The following is a 20,432-nucleotide window of genomic DNA, read 5'->3' as shown; positions in this document are numbered from 1 at the left end:
ATAGGAATAAATCTAATGAGAGATATGAAACCTCTCCACACAGAGACCTGCTTTGCTTCGTGAGATTAAAGGTTTAATTGTAGATGTACTTTCTCACATTGGAGGTAGGGCATTGCTAAGACATCTGAGCCAAGTATGGGGTTGTGCACACCTGTAATCACAGCATGTCTGAAGCGGAGGCAGAAGGATTAAGAGTTTAAAAGGCCATTTATAGCTATATAGTGAGTTTAGGGACAGCCTGGGTCCCTGCCTCAGAAACAGAATAAAACAAAAAATGGATTTCTGTTCTATTCAAGTTGATATATAGAGTCATTGCACTCTGGTCTAAATTCAGTCTATCTTTTTTCTTTTCTTTTTTTTTTTTTTTTTTTTTGAAGAAATAACAGGTTCATTCTGAAATATATATGGAAATATAAAGGGAAAAAAAGATTCAAAGTGTTTTGAAAAGGTCAAAATTGGAAAGCTTACAGTGCTTGGTATCTCACACTAACCTTAGTTATAAAGCTTACTGTAAAAGTGCAGTGAACAGTGGCATAGAGGGAAATGAGTCCATCAGGACAGGAGCCAGGCGGGCAGCAGAGAGATGGACACTGGTGCTTTTTATCCAGTTTAAAATTCCAGCCACAGACTTGTGCTGCCTACGCATCAGTTAACCCAGGCTAGAAACTCCCTTACAGAGAGAGTTGCTTCAGTGTTGATCCGATCAAATTGACAATGGAGATAGACTGTCATAGCATCCATGAGTACTGACTCATGGTTTGGTAAGTTGGAGACATTGGACCAAGGGACCTTTCTGGGTGAGCTCTTGTTGCACCCTGCTCTGAGTGTTGGTACCATTTCTCGGTGTTCAGTGACTGCTTTCAACAGTGCACGGACTCCTTTTCCATTGCTGTGACCAGATTGCCTAGTGTAGATAACGTAAGGGCGGCTCCCAGTGTTGGGAGGGTACATTCAGGCCATCATTTCTTTGCTCCAGAAGCCTGAGCAGAAACGTCCTGGTGGCAGGAGCCTGTGATGGAGGAGAAATGCTCTGGCCCTGGCAGACCAGGAAGCAGAGAGGGGAACACAGGTGCTCACATAGCTCTTCCTTTCCCTCCTCTAATTCTGTCCAGGCCCCCAGCCAGAGGCGTGGCGTCTCCCACATTTGGGGTGGGTTTCTTGCGTGCTTCAACAAGTTAGGTCAGCAGATCCACTCAGACCTCAGTAAATGCTTAGTTAGGGGCGGCCTGTGACCCGGAAGAGGCTGCTTCTGCTTTCCATTCATAAAGCAAGAAGAAACGCTCAGGCCATGGACAGTAAAAGGGAAACTGAAAGACGTGAAAGGGCAGCAATAAAATTACAATTGGAGGCAGTAAGAGGCTTTGGAGACTACAAGCAGTTCACACCCAGGCTGGAAGCTTGGTACTGAGAACAGTCTTTGCAATCAAATCTATGTGTTATGTACATATCTACACACACACACACACACACACACACAGATTGAGAGAGAGAGAGAGAGAGAGAGAGAGAGAGAGAGAGAGAGAGAGAGAGAGAAGCATAGTAGAACCAGCAAGCAGAGTTGATGCTTAGCATCATGGGTGGTGTGGTGGTATTAACTGCTGCTAATAGCATTTCAAGCGATTGGTATCTATTGGGGCATCTTGGGTACCTGTGGATTAGTTCCTAACAAAGTTGGGACATCTTGCACATGGAATTGTCTTTGTACCCATTCATGGTTATTAGGATGACGTGGGACTGTCAGCTCGTCGCGTATGCACGTATCCCATGCTTTATATTCCTGTTGGCGCCGCACCTGTGGCACTGCTGTGCCTGCCACCACCTGGCAGCCGTGCTTGAGCACTGTTTCCTCGTCCTCCAATCCAAGCTCTGCTCAGAAGTAGATTTGGTGCCAGTTTGACAAGAAAAATGGTGCTTTATTTGAGCTTTTCTTTCGCCTTTAAGAATTGTTATTAAGGCCGAGTTTTTATGTTTATTAGTTAGTTTTTATTTCTTTTGTGAATTGTCCCCCAAATCTGTGTTTTCATCCATTTTTACCTCTAGGAATTTCTTCCTAATTTTTGAGAGTTCTTTATTTTGTGATACTATAAGTGCTTTGTAAGGAACGGGCTTCTGGTATTTCTCCTGGGTGACTCCTTGCCTTTTAGGTTTACCTGATAGTCAGGCTTAGGTGTCTCTCGTGGGGAAGGCAACCGTTCAATTCTGTGACACGTATTTTTCTCCTGTGGAGTCAGATACCGTGTATCCTTTGTGTGTGTGTCATGGAGTCTGTCAGTAAGGGTTGCTGTCACCTGTACAGTTAGATACAGTAGGCATTTGTTGGCAAGGCTGGGCAGTTGCCCTCCCAACCCCCCACACCCAGGGCTATAGAACGTAGACCTGAATTGCTGTTTGAAACTGTTGTTTGATGCCTTCTTGTTCAAGTCAGATGAAAGAAACTTCAGAGAGTAGAGTGGCATTTTGTTTTCTTTAAAAAGACCTACCCCAAGTCATGGATTCTGGGCACTGGAGACCAGTTGGCATTTCTTTGTGTTGGTGTACCAGTTTGCTTAGTTAATCCCAAATGGATGGCTGTGAACCCCAGATTCTGATGCTCATCTTCCTTCAAGTAGTCTTCTTTTCCTTCCTCCCCTACTGGGGTTGAGCTGGCTCCTGTCAAATGGTGAGGACCTGAGGTTAGCAACTCTGTTGAGAACACTCCCTTCCTCCCCCTTCCCTCTAAGGATTGGAAAGAACTGTTCTTCAGCTGAAGATACGCCTTTGCCACTAGATGGCACTGCACAATTTCCTGAAAACTCAGATCTCTACAGCGAGGACTCTAACTCAACACAAATTCCCAAACTTCTTCATGCTTCCTATTTGTAATACATGATATTTTCTATTTTGAGCTCTTTTTTTATATTTAAAAAAATGAAGATTTGCACACTGTTCAAATTAAATTTGATAGTAGCAAGTCACATATCATTGAAAACTATACTATTATAATTTTTTTTTGTTTTGTTTTTATTTATTTTGTGGTATTGGGATTGAATGTAGTACCTTAGGTAAGAATGTTTCCGCTGAGCTGTGTTGCTTTGTTTTATGTTTGGCTTTCGGGTACAGGATTTCACTACATAGCCCTGGCTCACTCTATAGATCAGGTTGGCCTCGAGTCCTCAGAGGTCCATCTGCCTTCCCTCCCAAATGCTGGCATTAAAGGTGTGTGCCACCCTGACTGGGTCTACCTCTGAGCTATAGGCACTGTTTAGCTTTCTCATGGTATCCACACATGTGCAGGCATCAGTGAGAGACAAGCTTGTACACAATAGCAAGTAGAGTCAACCTTGTTACTTAGAGTGGTAGCACACATCTGTAACCTCAGCCCTTGGGAGGGTGGGGCAGGGCGAATTCAGGTGCTGAGACCAGCCAGGATATGAAGTGAGACCTTGTCTCAAAATCAAAACCAAATAAGAAAAAGAAGTCTTATTGGTAGATATAAAGAAAAGATGGAATGTCTGCTTCTAGGAGCTTAAACTAGCTTGGAGATGTACTGCACGCACCCTTAAGTCTTGACTTGGTTATTAAGGAGTGTGGGGTTTGGGATAGCAGTTAGGAAACTTTGTGTTACACTCGATAAAATCTCCAGGTGCGTGGCCTGAGTGTTTACGTAGTGAACAGATGCTCACAGGTCCTGTGAGGGGGAGCTGAGGCTGGCTTCTTTAGGGTCCTGGGGAGGAAATGAGAGGTGATGAGAGGTGTGTGGGGTGGTGTCACGTGAGTGTGGCCATGTTAGATGGGTCTTAGAGGGCTGTTAGGCAGTCCATGTGTGTATATCGGCCTTTGAAATCGTTGGTTTCTTCCAGACCCTTTCTGGTTGTTAAGAACTGGACAGTGGCCCCGAGGGCTGAAAACTCCATGCTCACTCCCTGCCTTTTCTACTTTTCCAGGTTTGCGGTGAGCATTGGCTACTGGCATGATCCGTACATCGAGCATCTTGTAAGGCAGTCTAAAGAGAGGAAGGCCCCCGAAATTAACAGAGGTAAGTGGCTACCTGCCTCCCTGCCATCTCAACCCATGGCCCTGAAGGTTTACAGATTAATTCTTAGAGAGCCTTCCAGGGTGTGCTCTTTACAAAGAACAGGAAAGGGCCTAGTTCCCAGCTTCCTCACCAATATGGCACACTATAAAATGTTCGATCATAAAAATGATATTGCTGAAACTTTGTTGTCTAATTCTCCCATTTATATAAGACCCTATTAATGGCTGCAGATGTGACTCAGTCATAGAGTGCTTGCTTAGCATGTACAAAGGGTTCAGTCCCTAGCACTGAAAGGTGTGTAAACACACACTCGCAAATAAAACCTCTTTATAAGCAAAGTATGGTGGGGCATGCTTCTATTTCCAGTACTCTGAAGGTTCAAGCAGGAAAATGGTGATTTTTAAATCCATCTGGGCCACACAATAATACCTCGTCTCAAAAGAACCAAAACACCAAACGGAACAAAAATACCATGCATCTTTAGCCGTTCGCTATCTGCCTGCATGAGGGTAAACTCTCGTGCCGTTTATAGTGTTTAGTAACAACTGTTAGGCTTTTAAGTAATTTCGTCAAGGCAGCAACATGGCTTACTTTTTGCCCCAGTGAAAACTGACCATGTTATCTTAATTCATCTGTGGGTAATGTAGGGGGCTCTTGGCCTCGAAAGGTGGATCTTTGCAGATAGTCTCTGTGAGCAATGCTGAGAGATTTGAATGGCAAGGGTCCTGAGGGAAGGCCATCCCTGAGTGACAGCTTGTTTCTCTGGAACTCTCTTCAAGGATATTTTGCCCGAGTTCATGGTGTCAGTCAGCTTATTAAAGCTTTTCTCCGGAAGACAGAATGCCATTGCCAAATTCTCAACCTTGGGGCTGGGATGGACACCACCTTCTGGAAATTAAAGGTAATTAAAGGCTCTCCTCCTACAGTTGCTCCAGCTTAATTTTTTTGATGATGATTACCTAGTTTAAAATTTTTAAAATATATTTAAAGAGGGGACTGTCTCAGCTGGTAAAGCACAGAGACCTGAGTTCTGCCCCCAGGATCCATAGGAATAAACTGGGCCTAGTAGTTTGCTCCTGTGATCCCAGCACTGGTGAGCTGGGGGCAGAGACAGGCGGGTCCCTGGAAGCCTTGGGCCAGCTAGCCTGCACTACTTGGGGGCTTTCCAAGCTTATGGGATGTCCTGCTTCAAGTAAAAAGTAGAATGTACCTGAGAGAAATGGCCCTTGAGGTGGTCCTCTGACTCCACATATATGCACATACTAAAGAGATCATGCATGCACACTCTTGGATATATACACATGCATATAAGTAAAATAAACAAAAAACATTAAAAAATTCAGTGGCAGATTTTCTCATCCAGTTCCACCTGCTTAGACGCCTCCTGCCATTACCTCTGCACACGTTCAACCCTTTGTGTTGTTCAACAGGGACCAGATAGAGTGTTTTTCAAATTACATTACACTAAAAATTCTACTAAAAATTCATATATTTTCTTCTATATGTGTTGATAAATGTTAGGAAGGGGAATTTTCTACTACAATCACTGAGAACAAATCTATGAATTGTTTAATTTTGATAGGAACTCAGATCAGTTGACCACGTAGTGTCATTCTGGGTAAGATTCAGAGATGTGTGAGATGAACAGGATGTGACATAAAGCCTGTTGTAGTTGTTCTCGCTGGGTCTGTGGCTGCCCTGTTAGGGGCAGAGAGGCAGGTCTGGTGGTGCTCACGAGGGGAAATAGGATTCTGCTGGTGTTCTGCCTTGACTCCGTGGCTTGGTTTTTACTGTTTCGTGTCCTCTATGTTACATGTTCTCTTTGTAAGTTTGTGCAGATTTCTTGACTTCTCTGTGAGGTCAGCCATGTGCAGTAATGGGTATGTACATTCCCCCAGACTGTTTGAAAGTGTAGAATAAGAGAGATAGGAATGTATGTACATAATCCAACCTGCTTAGATCTTTGGGTCCCTAATCTGTTTACCTGATAAGGACTTTGGTCATCGGAGCTCCCAGCTTTTGTTTTACCTGAGGAACCTTCACATTCTCTAGGATAAGATGACTAGCATTTGTGAGGACTTTTATGTGACAGACATCAGCATGAGTCTATGAGGGTTTCACAGATGAAGCAAGAGGGGCTGGGACAAGTGTCTTCTGAGATCTGTTTCTGTATCTGCAGAACTGAAGCCATTACTATGGGCTTTCTGTTCCTTCTGTGTGATCTCGGGAGCAAGACCCTTTGTATAGCTGGGGTTTCACCGAGACAGGAAAGCTGGGCCTGTGATAGAAGGAGTATGGGTTGAAAGGTGAAGAAGCCCTTTGCAGTACCTCAGCTTCTTGATGTCTCTTGAGCCCTGTAGAAGGAAGAGGCATTGACTTGGCAGTGTGTGAACTGGTCAGCCATGGTGGCTTCTGTGCATACCAGGCTGCCCCTGTTTAAGCCTGACTCAGGGGGCCTATGTGCCAGCTCATTAGCTGGGAGCTCTTTAGGCTTGCAGTGCTGATGGTCCAGAGAGTCAGAACCTCAGTGAGTGAAGCATGACATGCCATAGTCATTTCCCCCCAACTGGGAAGGAAGCTGGACAGCTCAGGAGAGGAAGTGCCTGGACTAGCCCTTGAAAGAGGCCAGCATCCTGCGGGAGAGGACAGACAGCTGACTGGCCGCATGCGTGGGCTTCCATTGTTGCTGTCTGTTAGAGTTGCGGATGGCCTGTAACGTGTGTGTCCTTTGAGTAGAGGGCTCTTGTTTTGTTTTTGTGATACTAAGGGTGGAACCCAGAGCTTCTTGCATGTTAGGCAAGTGCTCTACTACTGAGCTGCACCTATCTCCATGTTAGTTAGAGGGATTACTTTCTGTGAGCATACAGTTGTGGTGGCTCTGTCCCCACGAGGTTGTCTTTGCTGTGTTTGGCCCCTCAGACTCATTTATACCTCCACACCTGGTCTTTATCTCTTATAACTGTCTCCATGATTGGTTCTCATGTTTGCGGTTGCTCAAGGCAGAAAGAAGGGATCCCCTGTCCTGGAGTCTCCTCTCCCTTACTGCATCTGGCACCCGAGAAGGCATCACCAGATTCAGGATGTCTGGTCTCTTGCACGTCCTTTTAGGTATGCAGACAGGTCTGTTCTTCTGGAATATAAGTGTAGGTGGCAGGGGATGGCACAGGCACGAAGGAGAAAGGCTGGATGGGCCTTGCTCCCCTTGAATCTCAGCATGAAGAGCTGTGGAGGTAGTGTAGTGTGCAGTAGAAAGACCAGGAAGCCGTGTTGTTATAGTCAGGGTGAGAGGGCACAGCTGAAGAGGAATGGACAGATCTGAGAACAGTCAGCAGGGTTGAGTGAGTGAATGATTGGAGCACCATTTGGATGGAGAAAGGTGAGGACGAATAGTAGTGGGAGGGGTCTAGTCTCCCACCATGCTAGGAAACACAGAAGAAAGGAGTGGAGTTGTGTGGTGTGCACACATGTCTTATGTTTCTCTCTACATTTTCACACCTGTTACTGTAGTTCATAGTGAGAAATTAATGTCGGATCCCACATCTTTCTGCCTGTGTTTATAAATAATAAAGGCATAGACATAGAATTTGGTACAGTCAGGCCCTTCTCAGAGTTTGCTCTTCATGGATTAACTCATTTCAACCACATGAGAGTTAGCAGAATCTTTGCTTAAAATTGTTTAAAATGTATTTGTATGGGCGCTTTGCCTACATGTGTGTCTGTGCACCACATATATGCCTGGAATCTCTCCAGCTCTTTATCACTTTTTAAGAGATGACCTCTTGGCCCATTCAGATAAATGGTTGAGCTGGGACTCAAGTGCCACTCTTCACCAGACTTTCTTTTAACAGCAAGAAAATGATCCTAAAACCCTGGGCACTGTATGTGCTGTGTTTAGACAACTCTCAGCTCCTCCCCACTATCCCACTTCAAGCTCTACAGATCTTACCTGGATAGATACAAAACCTCTTAGTTTTTCCTGCTTCTATTCTTTTGCTAATGCATGTGTTTTGTGTGTGTGTGTGTGTGTGTGTGTATCAGTCAGGGTGGCAGTGATACATGTATATGTGCATACAAACACACACACATATGTGTGTATATGTATATGTATTTGTATATGTATATGTATATGTATATACATGTGTATTCAAACACACATGGAGGCCAAAGGACAACCATGGGTGTGGTCCTTAGGAGCATTATCCAGCTCCTTTGAGACGGAGTTTCTCATTGGCTTAGAGCCCAACAAGTAGGCTAGACTAACTGGCCAAAGAGCCCCAGTGATCCTCCTCTCTGTCTCCTGGGCCCTGGGATTACAAACTCACACCACCATGCTTGGCAGTTTTACTTGAGTTTTAGAATTACACTCAGATTCTCACACTCCTAAGACAAGCACTTCACTAACAGAGCTGTTTCCCAGCCTCTGTATTCATTCTTGCTCCCGTCAGGTACATTCTTATTGAGACCATAGAAATTTGAAAAATGCCTTTGAGGGTGAAGAGATGGCTTATTGTCTTAGTCAGGATTTCTATTCCTGCACAAACATCAGGACCAAGAAGCAAGTTGGGGAGGAAAGGGTTTATTCAGCTTACAATTCCATACTGCTGTTTATCACCAAGGAAGTCAGGACTGGAACTCAAACAGGTCAGGAAGCAGGAGCTGATGCAGAGGCCATGGAGGGATGTTCTTTACTGGCTTGCCTCCCCCTGGCTTGCTCAGCCTGCTCTCTTATAGAACCAAGACTACCAGCCCAGAGATGGTCCCACCCACAAGGGGCCTTTCCCCCTTGATCACTAATTGAGAAAATGCCTTACAGTTGGATTTCATGGAGGCATTTCCTCAACTGAAGCTCCTTTCTCTGTCATAACTCCAGCTGTGTCAAGTTGACACAAAACTAGCCAGTACACTTATCAATTAAGAGCACTTGTTCTTGCAGAGGACACAAGTTCAAGTCTCAGCACCCACATGGCAGTTTACAACCATCTTTAATTCCACAGGATTTCATGACCGATGAGGGCAGCAGGTACAGACATGTTGTGCAGACATACACACAGGCTCAGCAGACATTCGTACACACAAATAAAAATAAACTAGAAGATTTCTGACCATATGAGCCTCCTGACCTAAAATCCCTAAGTACCCCTATTGCAGTTTGGTAAGTGCTTAGTGCTTGCTGCATATAGTGTCTGTGAGCTAAGGAATGATTCTGTGTGTTTTTCTCCAGGATGAAGGTCTTCTCCCAAATAAATATTTTGAAGTCGACTTTCCAATGATAGTCACAAGAAAGCTGCTCACCATCAAGTAAGTGTGGCTTTGTTGGAGGAACAGGATGCCAGTTGGAGACTCAGCTCTTGGTGTGTCAGAAGAGAATGCTGCCTTTCTGTTTCCTTTCTTGCTCTGGGACCATGAGTCCAGCATGAGTGCAGTCTTTAACAGTCAGTGCATCCTCTGCACGGCCCTCCTTATTCATTAGTCTAACTTCTCTGAATGCTAAAAATCGACCTATGCAGAGCATAGCTGAAAACTCTGAAAATTCTTGGTGATTACTGCTTTATCATGGGGCCCTGAATTAACACAGTGATTTCCCTTTGCTCTGAGTATGTGAAGCGCGGCGAGGGCTCCTCTCAGGGCTTGCAGAGCTGTGGCTGGTGCGCTTTTCTCTGCCTCTTGCTGTCTCATATTTTCTTGGCTGGCCCAGTCCTCATGGACTCGGGAGCTGAGTCCCCAGAGCCCTCTTCTGGAGAGGAGTCTTCTGCTCAGACAAGTTGACTCACTCAGGGTCACCTGGCTAGAACTGAGATCAAAACCCTGCTTTGAAAGCCCTCTGTCAGGATTTAAGAGTTTGTTTGTTTGTTTGTTTGTTTTTGTTTTAATACTTCTGCCCCACTATAAGTAGATATTTAAATAAAAGCCTTACTATTATGTTGTAAAATCCCCTAGACATGAAAACTTTCAGTTTTGCTGCTGCATCCTTACACATGGGGAGCGTTTTTCAGCCTTTTCTGTGGTCCACAATGAGTTTTGCAGTTTTTCTAAATATTAAATACATTTTATATTAAGTAGGCATTTCAGATGGTGAACAGGGACTCAGAACTGTGTGGTTCTGCTGAGCTCATTATTACCCTGGCTGACCTAGGAGTGAACGGCCCTGGGTAAAACTGAAGCTCAAAGTGGTTTCCTGGAAAGAAAAACAGGTTTTACCTGTGCATAGCCACGCATAGCCATGCAGGTCTCTAGTTTCTGACTGTTTTTCATTTGCTGGGTTGGCTTTAAGAGTCAGTTCTTTGTACCTCTATGACAAAAAACAGCCAGGATCATAAGGTACAATTTTGTTTAAGAGCAAGCAAGAAATTGGAGGTAGCTGGAAAATCCTGGAACACTTAGAAACTTTGTGTTAGTCTTTTAGTTATTTTTAAATTGAATTATTTCAGGATCAGTGTGTGATTTGAATGACAGATGACAGAATGACTATCCTAACCTGCTGCCTGTGTGGATAGAACTGCTACTGTGCACGAAGGGCCAAATGCAGGTCAAGTGAAAGATTTCTGAAGTGGCCCTTGTGCTGACATTAGCAGTATACCAAAATTCCCTCATCCAGAAGTCTGAAACAAAAGTGCTTCAGAATCAGAAATGACTTCAGCATCATGACCAGTTAGGGACGTGTAATGGTAATTAATGTCTGTGCAGATCTAAAGACCCCCGCAGACACCCTGGACCTGTGTCCACAGTTAGTGACAGACGGCTGCATTTTGGCAGTAAGTTCACTGGTGTATTTGCTGACTCCCTTTTCTCCTTTTTTCCGTCTTCCTGTAGAAGCAAGCCGCTTTTATTCAGACCCATCATGGAGTTACACCCAGAGGACACGCTTCAAATGGGTAAGTATAGCCTGTGAGCCCTGTGAGCGGTGGGTACGGTCAAGGTCATAACACGCTTAGTTGTCTGAGGCAGGGGCCCCTTCATTCTGTAATATTCTCACTATAATATTCATTCTCACTGTAAATGCAGTCCATTCTTTTATACTAATCTGCTCAGCTCCTGCCGTCACCTAGGATCTTCTACGTGCCTGTCATGCCCGTTACTACTTAGCCATATCCCAGAGCCCTGTGCAATTATAACTGTTTCTTACACATTCTCTCAGCACTAAGTTTTACAGATTGTGGTGGGTATTTTGTCTGTCTGTCTGTCTGTAGATCTCTATCAACATTTTCCATTGTGTTCAGAGGTCAAGGTTTTAATAGGCATACGGGTGAGAGAACATATTCAGAGGGTGGCCTTCTCGGTTGATCAACACAGTAGTCTTCAGGCCCAACAGACCTCCTTCTGTGTACAATTGCAATGGTGCGGCTATATTCCCTGTTACTAGCGTCTACTAAAGTTTCCACAGAGGTGTGTATGGCTGCCAGCCTTTGTCTCCCGTGGAGATCGACTGGACCTGTTGTGGCTATTCACTTTTCTGTAACAGTCATCTATGTACTTGGTTAATTGGTGTCATGTTAGGATGTCATGACCACCCTTGAGCTTTGCATCACTTTGATCAACAATGTGCAAATGTGTGATGTAGAGCCACCTCCCATTGTACACACTGTCCATGTGTTACCCTGCTTGGCTGGGTTCGGTTTTCATCTTTGCTGTTGGAGAATGAGCCCCATGATGATAGGAGCTTATTGCCGGCTGGTTTTTGTTTTTTCTTCAGGACCCTGCTAGGTAGCTTGGGCTAGCCTAGAACTTGGGTTTCTTCTGCCCACTTCTCCGTAGTGCTGGGGGTCACAGGCGATGCCATGCCTAGTTCACACGACATTCTTGGTTATTCTTGTATTCTGAGAATTGGCTCAGTGCTCTGTACATAGTGCCAACAAATTATCAGATGAATGGGCAGATGGGTAAATTAATCTTGCATGTGATTAAGAAATCCTCCTGGGACAGAGTCCCTATTACCTTAAAACAAAATAAAAATAAAAAACAAAACTCAAGTGTTCTGGGAAAATTTCTTATCTAAAAAGAGCAGTTTGTAATCTTTAAAAATAATAAATTAGTCTTTAATTGAAGGAATAATGGGTTGGATTGGATGAGTTCAATTCAGATAAGTGTTTTTTGAAATGCTTACTTGAAAAATACCAGTACTATTGAGTCACTCTGCACACGTGTGTGAGTGTTATTTTTAGACCTCTGCTTTGCTCATGTCTTTCCCCGAACTGTAGCTTTAGAAGGCAGATGACCACAGCCTCTATCAGTTACCCTTTGCTCTGTAACAAACCACTGCAAACCATGTGGCCCAAAGCATCTGCCATCTGTTTGGCTCACAGCATGACTTGTCTCTTTAATTGAGTTCATTTGGGTAGAACTTCTTATCTGGGCTCTTGTGTTTGCTAAAGGCCTCCTGTGTGTCCCCAGGTATTGTGCTAGGTCAGGCTGACCCTATCTGTTTAAAACAGTGCCTTGAAGGTCTCAGTAACTCCACAGTACTCTAGGCCAAAAGACATCTCCCACATGTCAGTTTACTAATTAATTGGGTTCAAACTTAAGCATTAATTTAACAATTTATTAGTCAGTTGAAGGCAATGGACAAGTTGGACAAGCAGTATTTAGTCATTTAGACATTTAGCCATGCTGTACAGTCGAGGCTGCCTCAAAGTTTGATTCCTTCGACCTCAGCCTCCCAAGTAGTAGGATTCCAGATGTACACCACTTCGTTATGTGTGACTGTTTCAGTCTTTAACTGCTATTACTGATGAGACCTGTGTACTTCACCTTGGAATCAGGTTGGGTACCACCTATGTCTACATCAACATTCATGGTTTGCTTTTTATGTATGAGAGCTTAACTTCCCGAGGGGATGGTAACATTGGAGGAATTCAAAGAGATGTGCTGTTGAAACTGTGTTTTGCTTTTATTTGTCTGATGTTAAGTATCCATTTCCTGCAGAAACTCAAAACATTCTGCTTCATCCCTGGGAGTTGGCTGTGCCACCCAGGGTACCTCGATGCACCTCAAGGTCATCAGGTTAACATTTTCAATACTAAATATAATCATTTGAGATCAGCATTGTCTACATTTATGGTTAAGAGAAATGTAGTCATGTGGTTATGTTACTCACCCAGAGCTATAAGGTTGACAGTGGCCAAGTTGAAATGTGACCATGGTTGAAATTCTTCCATTCAAAGAAGGTTTTGCTTTTGGGTTTTAGTTTGTGATCTGCATAGATCACAATGTGCTGTGATTCCTCAATCACAGAATATTTAGGACCACGTAAAAATTTGGTTTGTTTAAGGTGGGTCTCTCCATGTTGTCCAGGTTGGTGTCAAATTCCAGGGTTCAAGCAATTCTTTTGCCTCAGCCTTCTGAGTAGCTGGGACTATTTGTTATTTAGGGGCTTTTAACAATTTACTACTTAGTAGTAGATCTTGGGTTCTTGTGCTTCTCTCTATGTAAGGGTCTCGTGTTCATTATTGATGTTTAAGGGTCTGACCCTGCTCATCTTGGATACTTCCACAGTACATCCCTCAGTCATGACAGGCTTTAGATACTGCTCCAAGCTCTCTAGTGAAGTTGCTCTGGCTGAGAACCACTGCTTGTACTAAAGAATGGCTATGCTTATGTAATGAGGATTTGCATAATTGTCTCTCATTTGGCTCTGTATTAGCCAGCTCTTCGTTGTTACTTTGTATTAGTTGTTAAACTTCTCCTTGGTCAGTTCTCTTAGCAACATGTCCTCTAAAGGAATGCTGGGTACAGAACTGCCTGTAGTAACACACAGGTGTCATTTATCATTTTTTTCCCCAACAACAGAATCTCATGAAGTCCAGGTTGGCCCAAACTTACTATGTAACTGAGGCTGTCCTTCAGTTCTCAGGCCTCTTGCCTCTACCTCCAAGTGCTAGGATTCCAGGATTGCACCCCACTATCCAATATACAGGTTTTAAATCAATGTTAATTGGCTTTCCAAACCTGGATTTGTCTGCTATTTCAGAAAGCCCTCAATAAACATCGCACAAAACCTATAAACCTTCCTCCACGTTTCCTTACCAGGAAACCTAGAGGGGAGGAGCGCGTCTCTGTGGTTATGGGAAATCCTTCCATCACCTTGGGGAGGCTTCAGGAGGCAGGGCTTTCAGCTCAATCTGAGGGTCCTAGCCAGGGCTGGATTTCATAAACGTGTCTGTCTTCTCAGAATAATAATAAAACTTCCTTGGAACTTGCTCTGAGCCCTTGTCTCCTGTAGGTCCATTGTGCTCCCTGTGACAATAAAGAGGCTCTCTCTGAGGACAGAAAATGGACCTTGTATATCTAAACAGCTGGAACAGCTTGGACTTAGGGAAACTGTATATGGTGCTAGTGCATGCTGTTCTAGTCGTCAGATTCTGTCACATCAAAGGCTCAAGGTCATGTTGTCCAGGGCTTCCTGCCTGTTGTGTGGAATGCCTCCTTGTTACAGGCTGGGCCTGAGAGCCTCAGATCACTGCGTGCATTCCCAGCTACTGTCCCTGTGCACGTTTGCTGTTTGATACTGGTCCTAGTAAGACAAGTCTCTCCCAAACCACTTGGTTGCCCCTTTCCACCACTGCATTATATTATTTCCATTATATTAGAGAACTGTATGCCTCAGGATTCTGTTGTGTTCTTCAAGTTTTTGTTGGAAAGGGAAGAACTCATTAAAAACTTGCTTGCTATCAATGTATTGCTTTTAAGAAGGCACACAGGCACATGGGGATTGTTTGTTTCTGTTATAAGCCAGACAAGTGCTTTTGTATTCTTTATATTATTTTCTTGATACAGTGTTGTGGTGCCCTGGGGCTGACTCTGAGTTCCCTGTTTGTCCTTTATTGCTTTCCTGACATCTAAGGGACTCCCAGAAGGTGGGTTTTGTTTTGTTTTTATTTTTGTTTTTTTTTTTTTTCTTTTCAATGTATTTTCTTCAGCCAAATGAACCGATAAAGATGATAAGGGGGCCTGCTTCCATGCTATAGTGCTGCTTTTCTTTAGTCCTGGGGATTGAATACAAGGTTTTATACATGGCAGGCAGGCAGGCAGGCAGGCACTCTGCCACTTTCTGCACCTGTTGGTAAGGGGTCTTAGAGCCAGAACTTGAATCAGTAGCAGTGGCTCAGGATGACTGTTGCTTGTCACCTTCTTACATTTTCTGTACCACCGAGGAAATAGTAAATAAGGCCTGCGGTAGAGAAATAATTGGTCCAGGCACAGTGACAGACACCAGTCATCTTGGCACTCAAACAGTGGGAGAATTGCTGTGAGTGCAAGGCCAGTCGGAGTTAAACAGCAAGGCCCTGTTAAAACAAACAAACTGCAGTGCTTCTCAGCTTCAGGACCCAGAGCCACGATTGTGTAGACCCTGCCACTGTAGTCTCCTACATCTCTAGCATACTCCCAGGGTATTGGATTATCCCAGTCATTGGATAATTGAAAGAGTTTGTAAGGGCACACTGAGGCATCACGACTACACTGATGATCTTCGAAGGCCAGTGTCATTGTGTTCGAATCCATGGTTCCATGAGTATAGTGTCCAGACTGACAACATCAGAGTCCCTGGGAGTATGCTAGAGATGTAGGAGGCAGTGGCAGGGTCTACACAATCATGGCTCTGGGTCCTGAAGCTTGAGAATCACTGCAGATACCATTCCATCTTACCTCTGGCATGCCTGAAAATTCATGATCTTACTCATCTTGAAAATGTATTGCTACATAAACTACTTTCTTTTAAACATGACACATTACAGATGGTGTAGTGTTTGGAGAGCCACTCACCAATGGGTATCAGTAGTTAAGGAGGCCTAGTCGTTGACTTCGTAATTCCACTCACAATCCTCTGCCTTGAAGAAATGACTGACAGGTATTTCATCAGTGTACTATCGGGATGTTCATTGCAGTGTCTCAGATGGAGAAAATTTGGCAATACCAGGTGTCCATAGTAAGGGATTGGCCAAATACAAGGTGTTTTGCTTGGTGATCTCATATGTTCAGCAGTGAGAGATTGTGTTTTTCTTTTAGTGGCTTGCTAGGAAAACAATATAGAAAATGGTGCCCTGAGCTGGACATAGTGGTGCAGGTGTGTAGTCCCAGCTGAACATAGTGGTGCAGGTGTGTAGTCCCAGTTGGACATAGTGGTGCAGGTGTGTGGTCCCAGTTGGACACAGTGGTGCAGGTGTGTGGTCCCAGCTGGACATAGTGGTGCAGGTGTGTAGTCCCAGCTGGACATAGTGGTTCAGGTGTGTAGTCCCAGATGGACAAGCTGAGGTTGGAGGAATCAGTTTGAGCAACATATTAAGACCTCATCTTGAGAAAACAAATCAAAACAAAAAGAATGATATCTTCAATACTGTTATTAGGTTGGAAACACAGTTTGTAAAATAGGTACTAAGTGGTCCTATTTTCTTAAGTACCTGCATGTGAGAAAGAAGTGTGTTACTTGAGCTTAAGCATAAAAGAAAAAAAAAAACCCACATTGTTAGAAGTTGTAACTTGGGCTAATTTTCACTCTCATGTGATTTATGTGTGCATTCGTGTGCAAGTGTGTGTGTGTGTGTGTGTGTGTGTGTGTGTGTGTGTGTGTGTGTGTGCATGTGCCCATAGGAGACCAGAAGAGGAAGGAGTCCTCTTCTATTGCTTTCCACCTCATTGCAGTAATGCAGGGACTTTCACTGAACCTAGATTTTTCTGTTTCAATATTATCATTATTATTATTATTACTACTACTATTATTATTATGTTTGGTTTTTTGAGATAGGGTTTCTTTTGTAGCCCTGGCTGTCCTGGAACTTGCTATGTTGACCAGATTGGCCTTAAATTCACAGAGAGCCACCTGACTCTGCCTCCCCAAGTGTTAGGATTGCACCACAATATTTGTATTAAAGTTACTTTAATTTTTTTTTAAGATTTATTTATTATCATATGTAATTACACTGTTGCTGTCTTTAGACATGCCAGAAGAGGGTATTAGATCTCATCACAGATGGTTGAGTGAGCCACCATGTGGTTTCTGGGATTTGAACTCAGGAACTTTGGAAATGTAGTCAGTGCTGTTAACTGCTGAGTCATTCTCATCAGCCTTGTTACTCTAATTTTGAAAAAGCCATACCTAGGTTAGAGAGATGGCTCTGCAGTCAGAGCACTTGCTACTCTTCCCGAGGACCTAGGTTTGATTCCCAGCATCCGCATGGAGCCTCAGCCACCTGCAGCTTCAGTTCCAGGGGATCTGATGCACTCCTCTAGCCTCGGGGACCCCAGGCATGCATTAATATGCAGCTGTACATACAGGCATAACACTCATACACATAAAAAGATTTAAGATTTAAAGTAACCTTTAAAAAACAAAAGCCATGTCCGTTAAAAGAGTGATGTCATTGGCTTGTGTTGCAATGAGCATTTTATGTTTTGCATTTGCAGATAGTCACATGCTGGATTCAAAAAGATATGCCATCATTGGAGCAGATCTCCGAGACCTTTCTGAGCTGGAAGAGAAACTAAAGAAATGTAACATGAATACACAGTGAGATTTTTTTTTTAACCTTATGTGTTTGTGTTTCATGCGAGGTCTCTTTATGCTGTATTGTGTCGTTGCTACTTATGTAGTTTTCTGAGATTTCTAAACAGTCCTTTCCTTAAGTATGCTTTTCACCAGTGATTCCTTTTTAAAATTCTGGCCCTAATATAATAAAGTAAGTGTGCGAGAGCCTATAACAATAACATGCAAAGAAAGAGCTGTGACCAACACTCATGAAAAGTGGCCAAAGATAGATAGATAGTGACTGCCACAGGACGTCAGGATGTATAAGGTATGCCCATCATACAGGGCTGTCAGACCACCATAGCCATCAGATAAAGTCTGGTATTCTCTGACCAAAGTGGCAGGAATGTGTCAGTCTGACTGTATGAAGTTGGTGAGGACGTGGGTGGTAGGGAGTAGGCTGCAGTGACTCACCAAGTGGGAGTGGACGGGCTACAAGCCATGGTGAGGAGTAGTGGGAAGTAGCTAGCAGAGTTGTACTGTGTGATGCAGAAGTCCCACTTAGAGTGTGTTTTCCAGAGAAGGTACTTCATGCTGAAGGTGGGTGTTCACTGCAGGAAATTGGAAAGACTCGCTAGAAGGTACCTGGATGAATGAAATAGAAAGTACATGACTCAAGTCCACATGGAGAGAACTCAAAATCCAGATAAAGTAAAAATCAAGTTGCAGAATAGCACTCACACTGTGAGACCATGTACATAAAGCCACACCTCTGGATCACTGTGCTTTCAGAAGGACACACTTAGATTGCAGAAATGGCTTACGGGTGAAAAGAAGGGTCCTCCATGCCAAGTTTCTGAGATTGCCCTTTGTAGAGAAGAGGGGAGTGGTGTGTGGCCTTGGAACCAAATCAAAGTCAGACTGCACAGATGAGGATGACATTGGGTAGTCACCATCTGAAGTTAGCACCCAGCAGCACATTTAAAGGGATGCTGTGGTGAAGGGAATGTTGTTTAAAAGACTAAACAAGGGAAAACATCAATTGCGGAAGGTTAAAGAAACGAGCAGAGGGGACCTAAGTGGGAGGAGGGTAGGAATGGATATGAAATGTGGTGAACTCTGGAGATGGATGGGAGAACGGGGAACACCGAGTCTCCGTGGCTTTCCAACTCATCTGCCCAATGTGGGAGCTAGTGTCCTTGCATATTGGAGCTCTTCTTGACATATTCAACCTTCACTTAGCAGCACTGTTCTCCTCAGTAGGACTTGTAGGTCCACTCCCATGCAAGAGATGGCTCTGATGACGTAGTGCTATCCTGGGGTCTTTGTTTGTCTTTGTCTCACTGAGTATTCAGAGAGCACTGTTGGTTCCCAGGCCATGGTGCCTTTAAGAGGAGGTGGGACCTTTAGGAAGGGAACTTGGTAGGAATTACATTGGGTGCAGGTTCCTGAAGGATATTGGAGCCATAGTCGTCCCTTTCTCTGTCCCTGGTTATGAAGTGTATGTACCCTATTCTGCTATTTGTTCCTGGCCACCTGGAGCCTGGGCATGAATTCAAAGCAACAGGGTCTACCAGTCTTGAATGGAAACCTCTAACAAACACTGTCTGCTGAAGTAACCTTTTCTTTATGAGCTGGCTCTCGTGTGTTTCAGAGTGGAGAGAGAACACAGTCGGGGAAGTCTGAGGGCATGCCTGGGTCTTCCACTCCATGGATCTCCAATTGTAGCATGTAGCATAGTCTCCTTCGGCTGAATATAACGTATTGATTCAAGGACACTGGTTTCCTTAGGCTTGTGCTTAGAGAGAGTCACAGGGGATGGAATCGGATGCTCCTAGACTACTGTGGTACCCTCTTATCCTGTAAGCATAGCGCCTGGAGCATAGTGCCAACCTTTTAATGAACTAGTTATTTGACAATGGTCCTTTAAAATACATTTTTAAAATTTATTTGTCCTTAGTTCTTTTCTACATTATGAAATGGGATAAATACTGTATCACCAAATGGATTTGAAGATTTGATGAAGAAATGCGTGTGAGGGTGGGAGAACAGAAAGAAGTGTGCACTGGTCACTTATGGAGTAAGCCACGCCTCAGTCTGACTTCAGCTCTAGGGACCTGTGGCTTCTGCAGTGGTGGGACAGAGCAGGGAATTACCGGCTCGTGAGCGAGCTGACGATGGGGAAATTGGCCTCCCTTTTGGAACTTAATACCAAAGGTGAAGAGCAGTGTTACAACAAGTTTGAGAGCTGTGCTGATTTCCCAGGTGGCTTCCTTATCTTTTCAGTGCTTTCTTTTCCATCTGTTTTTGAAAAGTAGTGATCCTGAACTGAGCCTCATGGCTCATGCTGGCAATCCCAGTACTTGGGAGGCTGAGGCAGGTGAGTCACTATGAGTTGGAGGGCAGCTGGGGCTACATAGCATACAGTAAGTGAGAGCTTGTCTTTAAAAAAAAAAAAATCAAATGTTAATCCTGTTTTTAATGTTAATGAGTACCTTAAAAGTTAATCGTGTTTTTAATGTTAATGAGTACCTTAAATGTGAATCATGTTTTTAATGTTAATGAGTACCTTAAATGTAGTTTTAAGGGGCTGGAGAGCTGGCTCAGCAGTTAAGAGCTCTTCCAGAGATCCTGAGTTCAATTCCCAACAACCACATGGTGGCTCACAATCATCTGTAATGGGATCCAATACCCTCTTCTGGTGTGTCTGAAGAGAGCAGTAGTGTCCTCATATACGTAGAATAAATAAATAAATAAAATCTTTTTTAAAAAAATAGTTTTAAGTAGCTGGGTGGTGGTGGCACATGGCTTTAATCTCAGCACTGGGGAGGCAGAGGCAGGCACATCTCTGAGTTTGAGACCAGCCTGCTCTATAGAGTAAGTTCCAGGGAAGCCAGGGGCTATGTAGAGACATCCTGTCTAGAACCCCCACTACCACCACCAATAGTTTTAAGTGGTCTT

The 20,432-nt window shown here is 43.9% G+C and overlaps 1 protein-coding gene across 1 annotated transcript in view; it reads left to right on the top strand.

The window, feature by feature from the left end:
* The window catches only part of Lcmt1 (leucine carboxyl methyltransferase 1), a 52,991-nt gene that overhangs the window by 15,999 nt on the left and 16,560 nt on the right, over nt 1–20,432 (top strand). Inside the window, exons 2-6 of the mRNA XM_021167664.2 lie at nt 3,924–4,015; nt 4,795–4,916; nt 9,237–9,313; nt 10,826–10,887; nt 17,411–17,513. Of these exons, the coding sequence (XP_021023323.1) occupies nt 3,924–4,015; nt 4,795–4,916; nt 9,237–9,313; nt 10,826–10,887; nt 17,411–17,513 (456 nt within the window). The remainder of the gene's footprint in view (nt 1–3,923; nt 4,016–4,794; nt 4,917–9,236; nt 9,314–10,825; nt 10,888–17,410; nt 17,514–20,432) is intronic.

The sequence above is a fragment of the Mus caroli genome, unplaced genomic scaffold (genome assembly GCF_978045245.1).
Source record: "Mus caroli unplaced genomic scaffold, Mus_caroli_1 scaffold_8, whole genome shotgun sequence".
Lineage (NCBI taxonomy): Eukaryota > Metazoa > Chordata > Mammalia > Rodentia > Muridae > Mus > Mus caroli.
The sequence above is the reverse complement of the archived record's forward strand: the minus strand, read 5'-3'. Positions and strand labels throughout refer to the sequence as shown.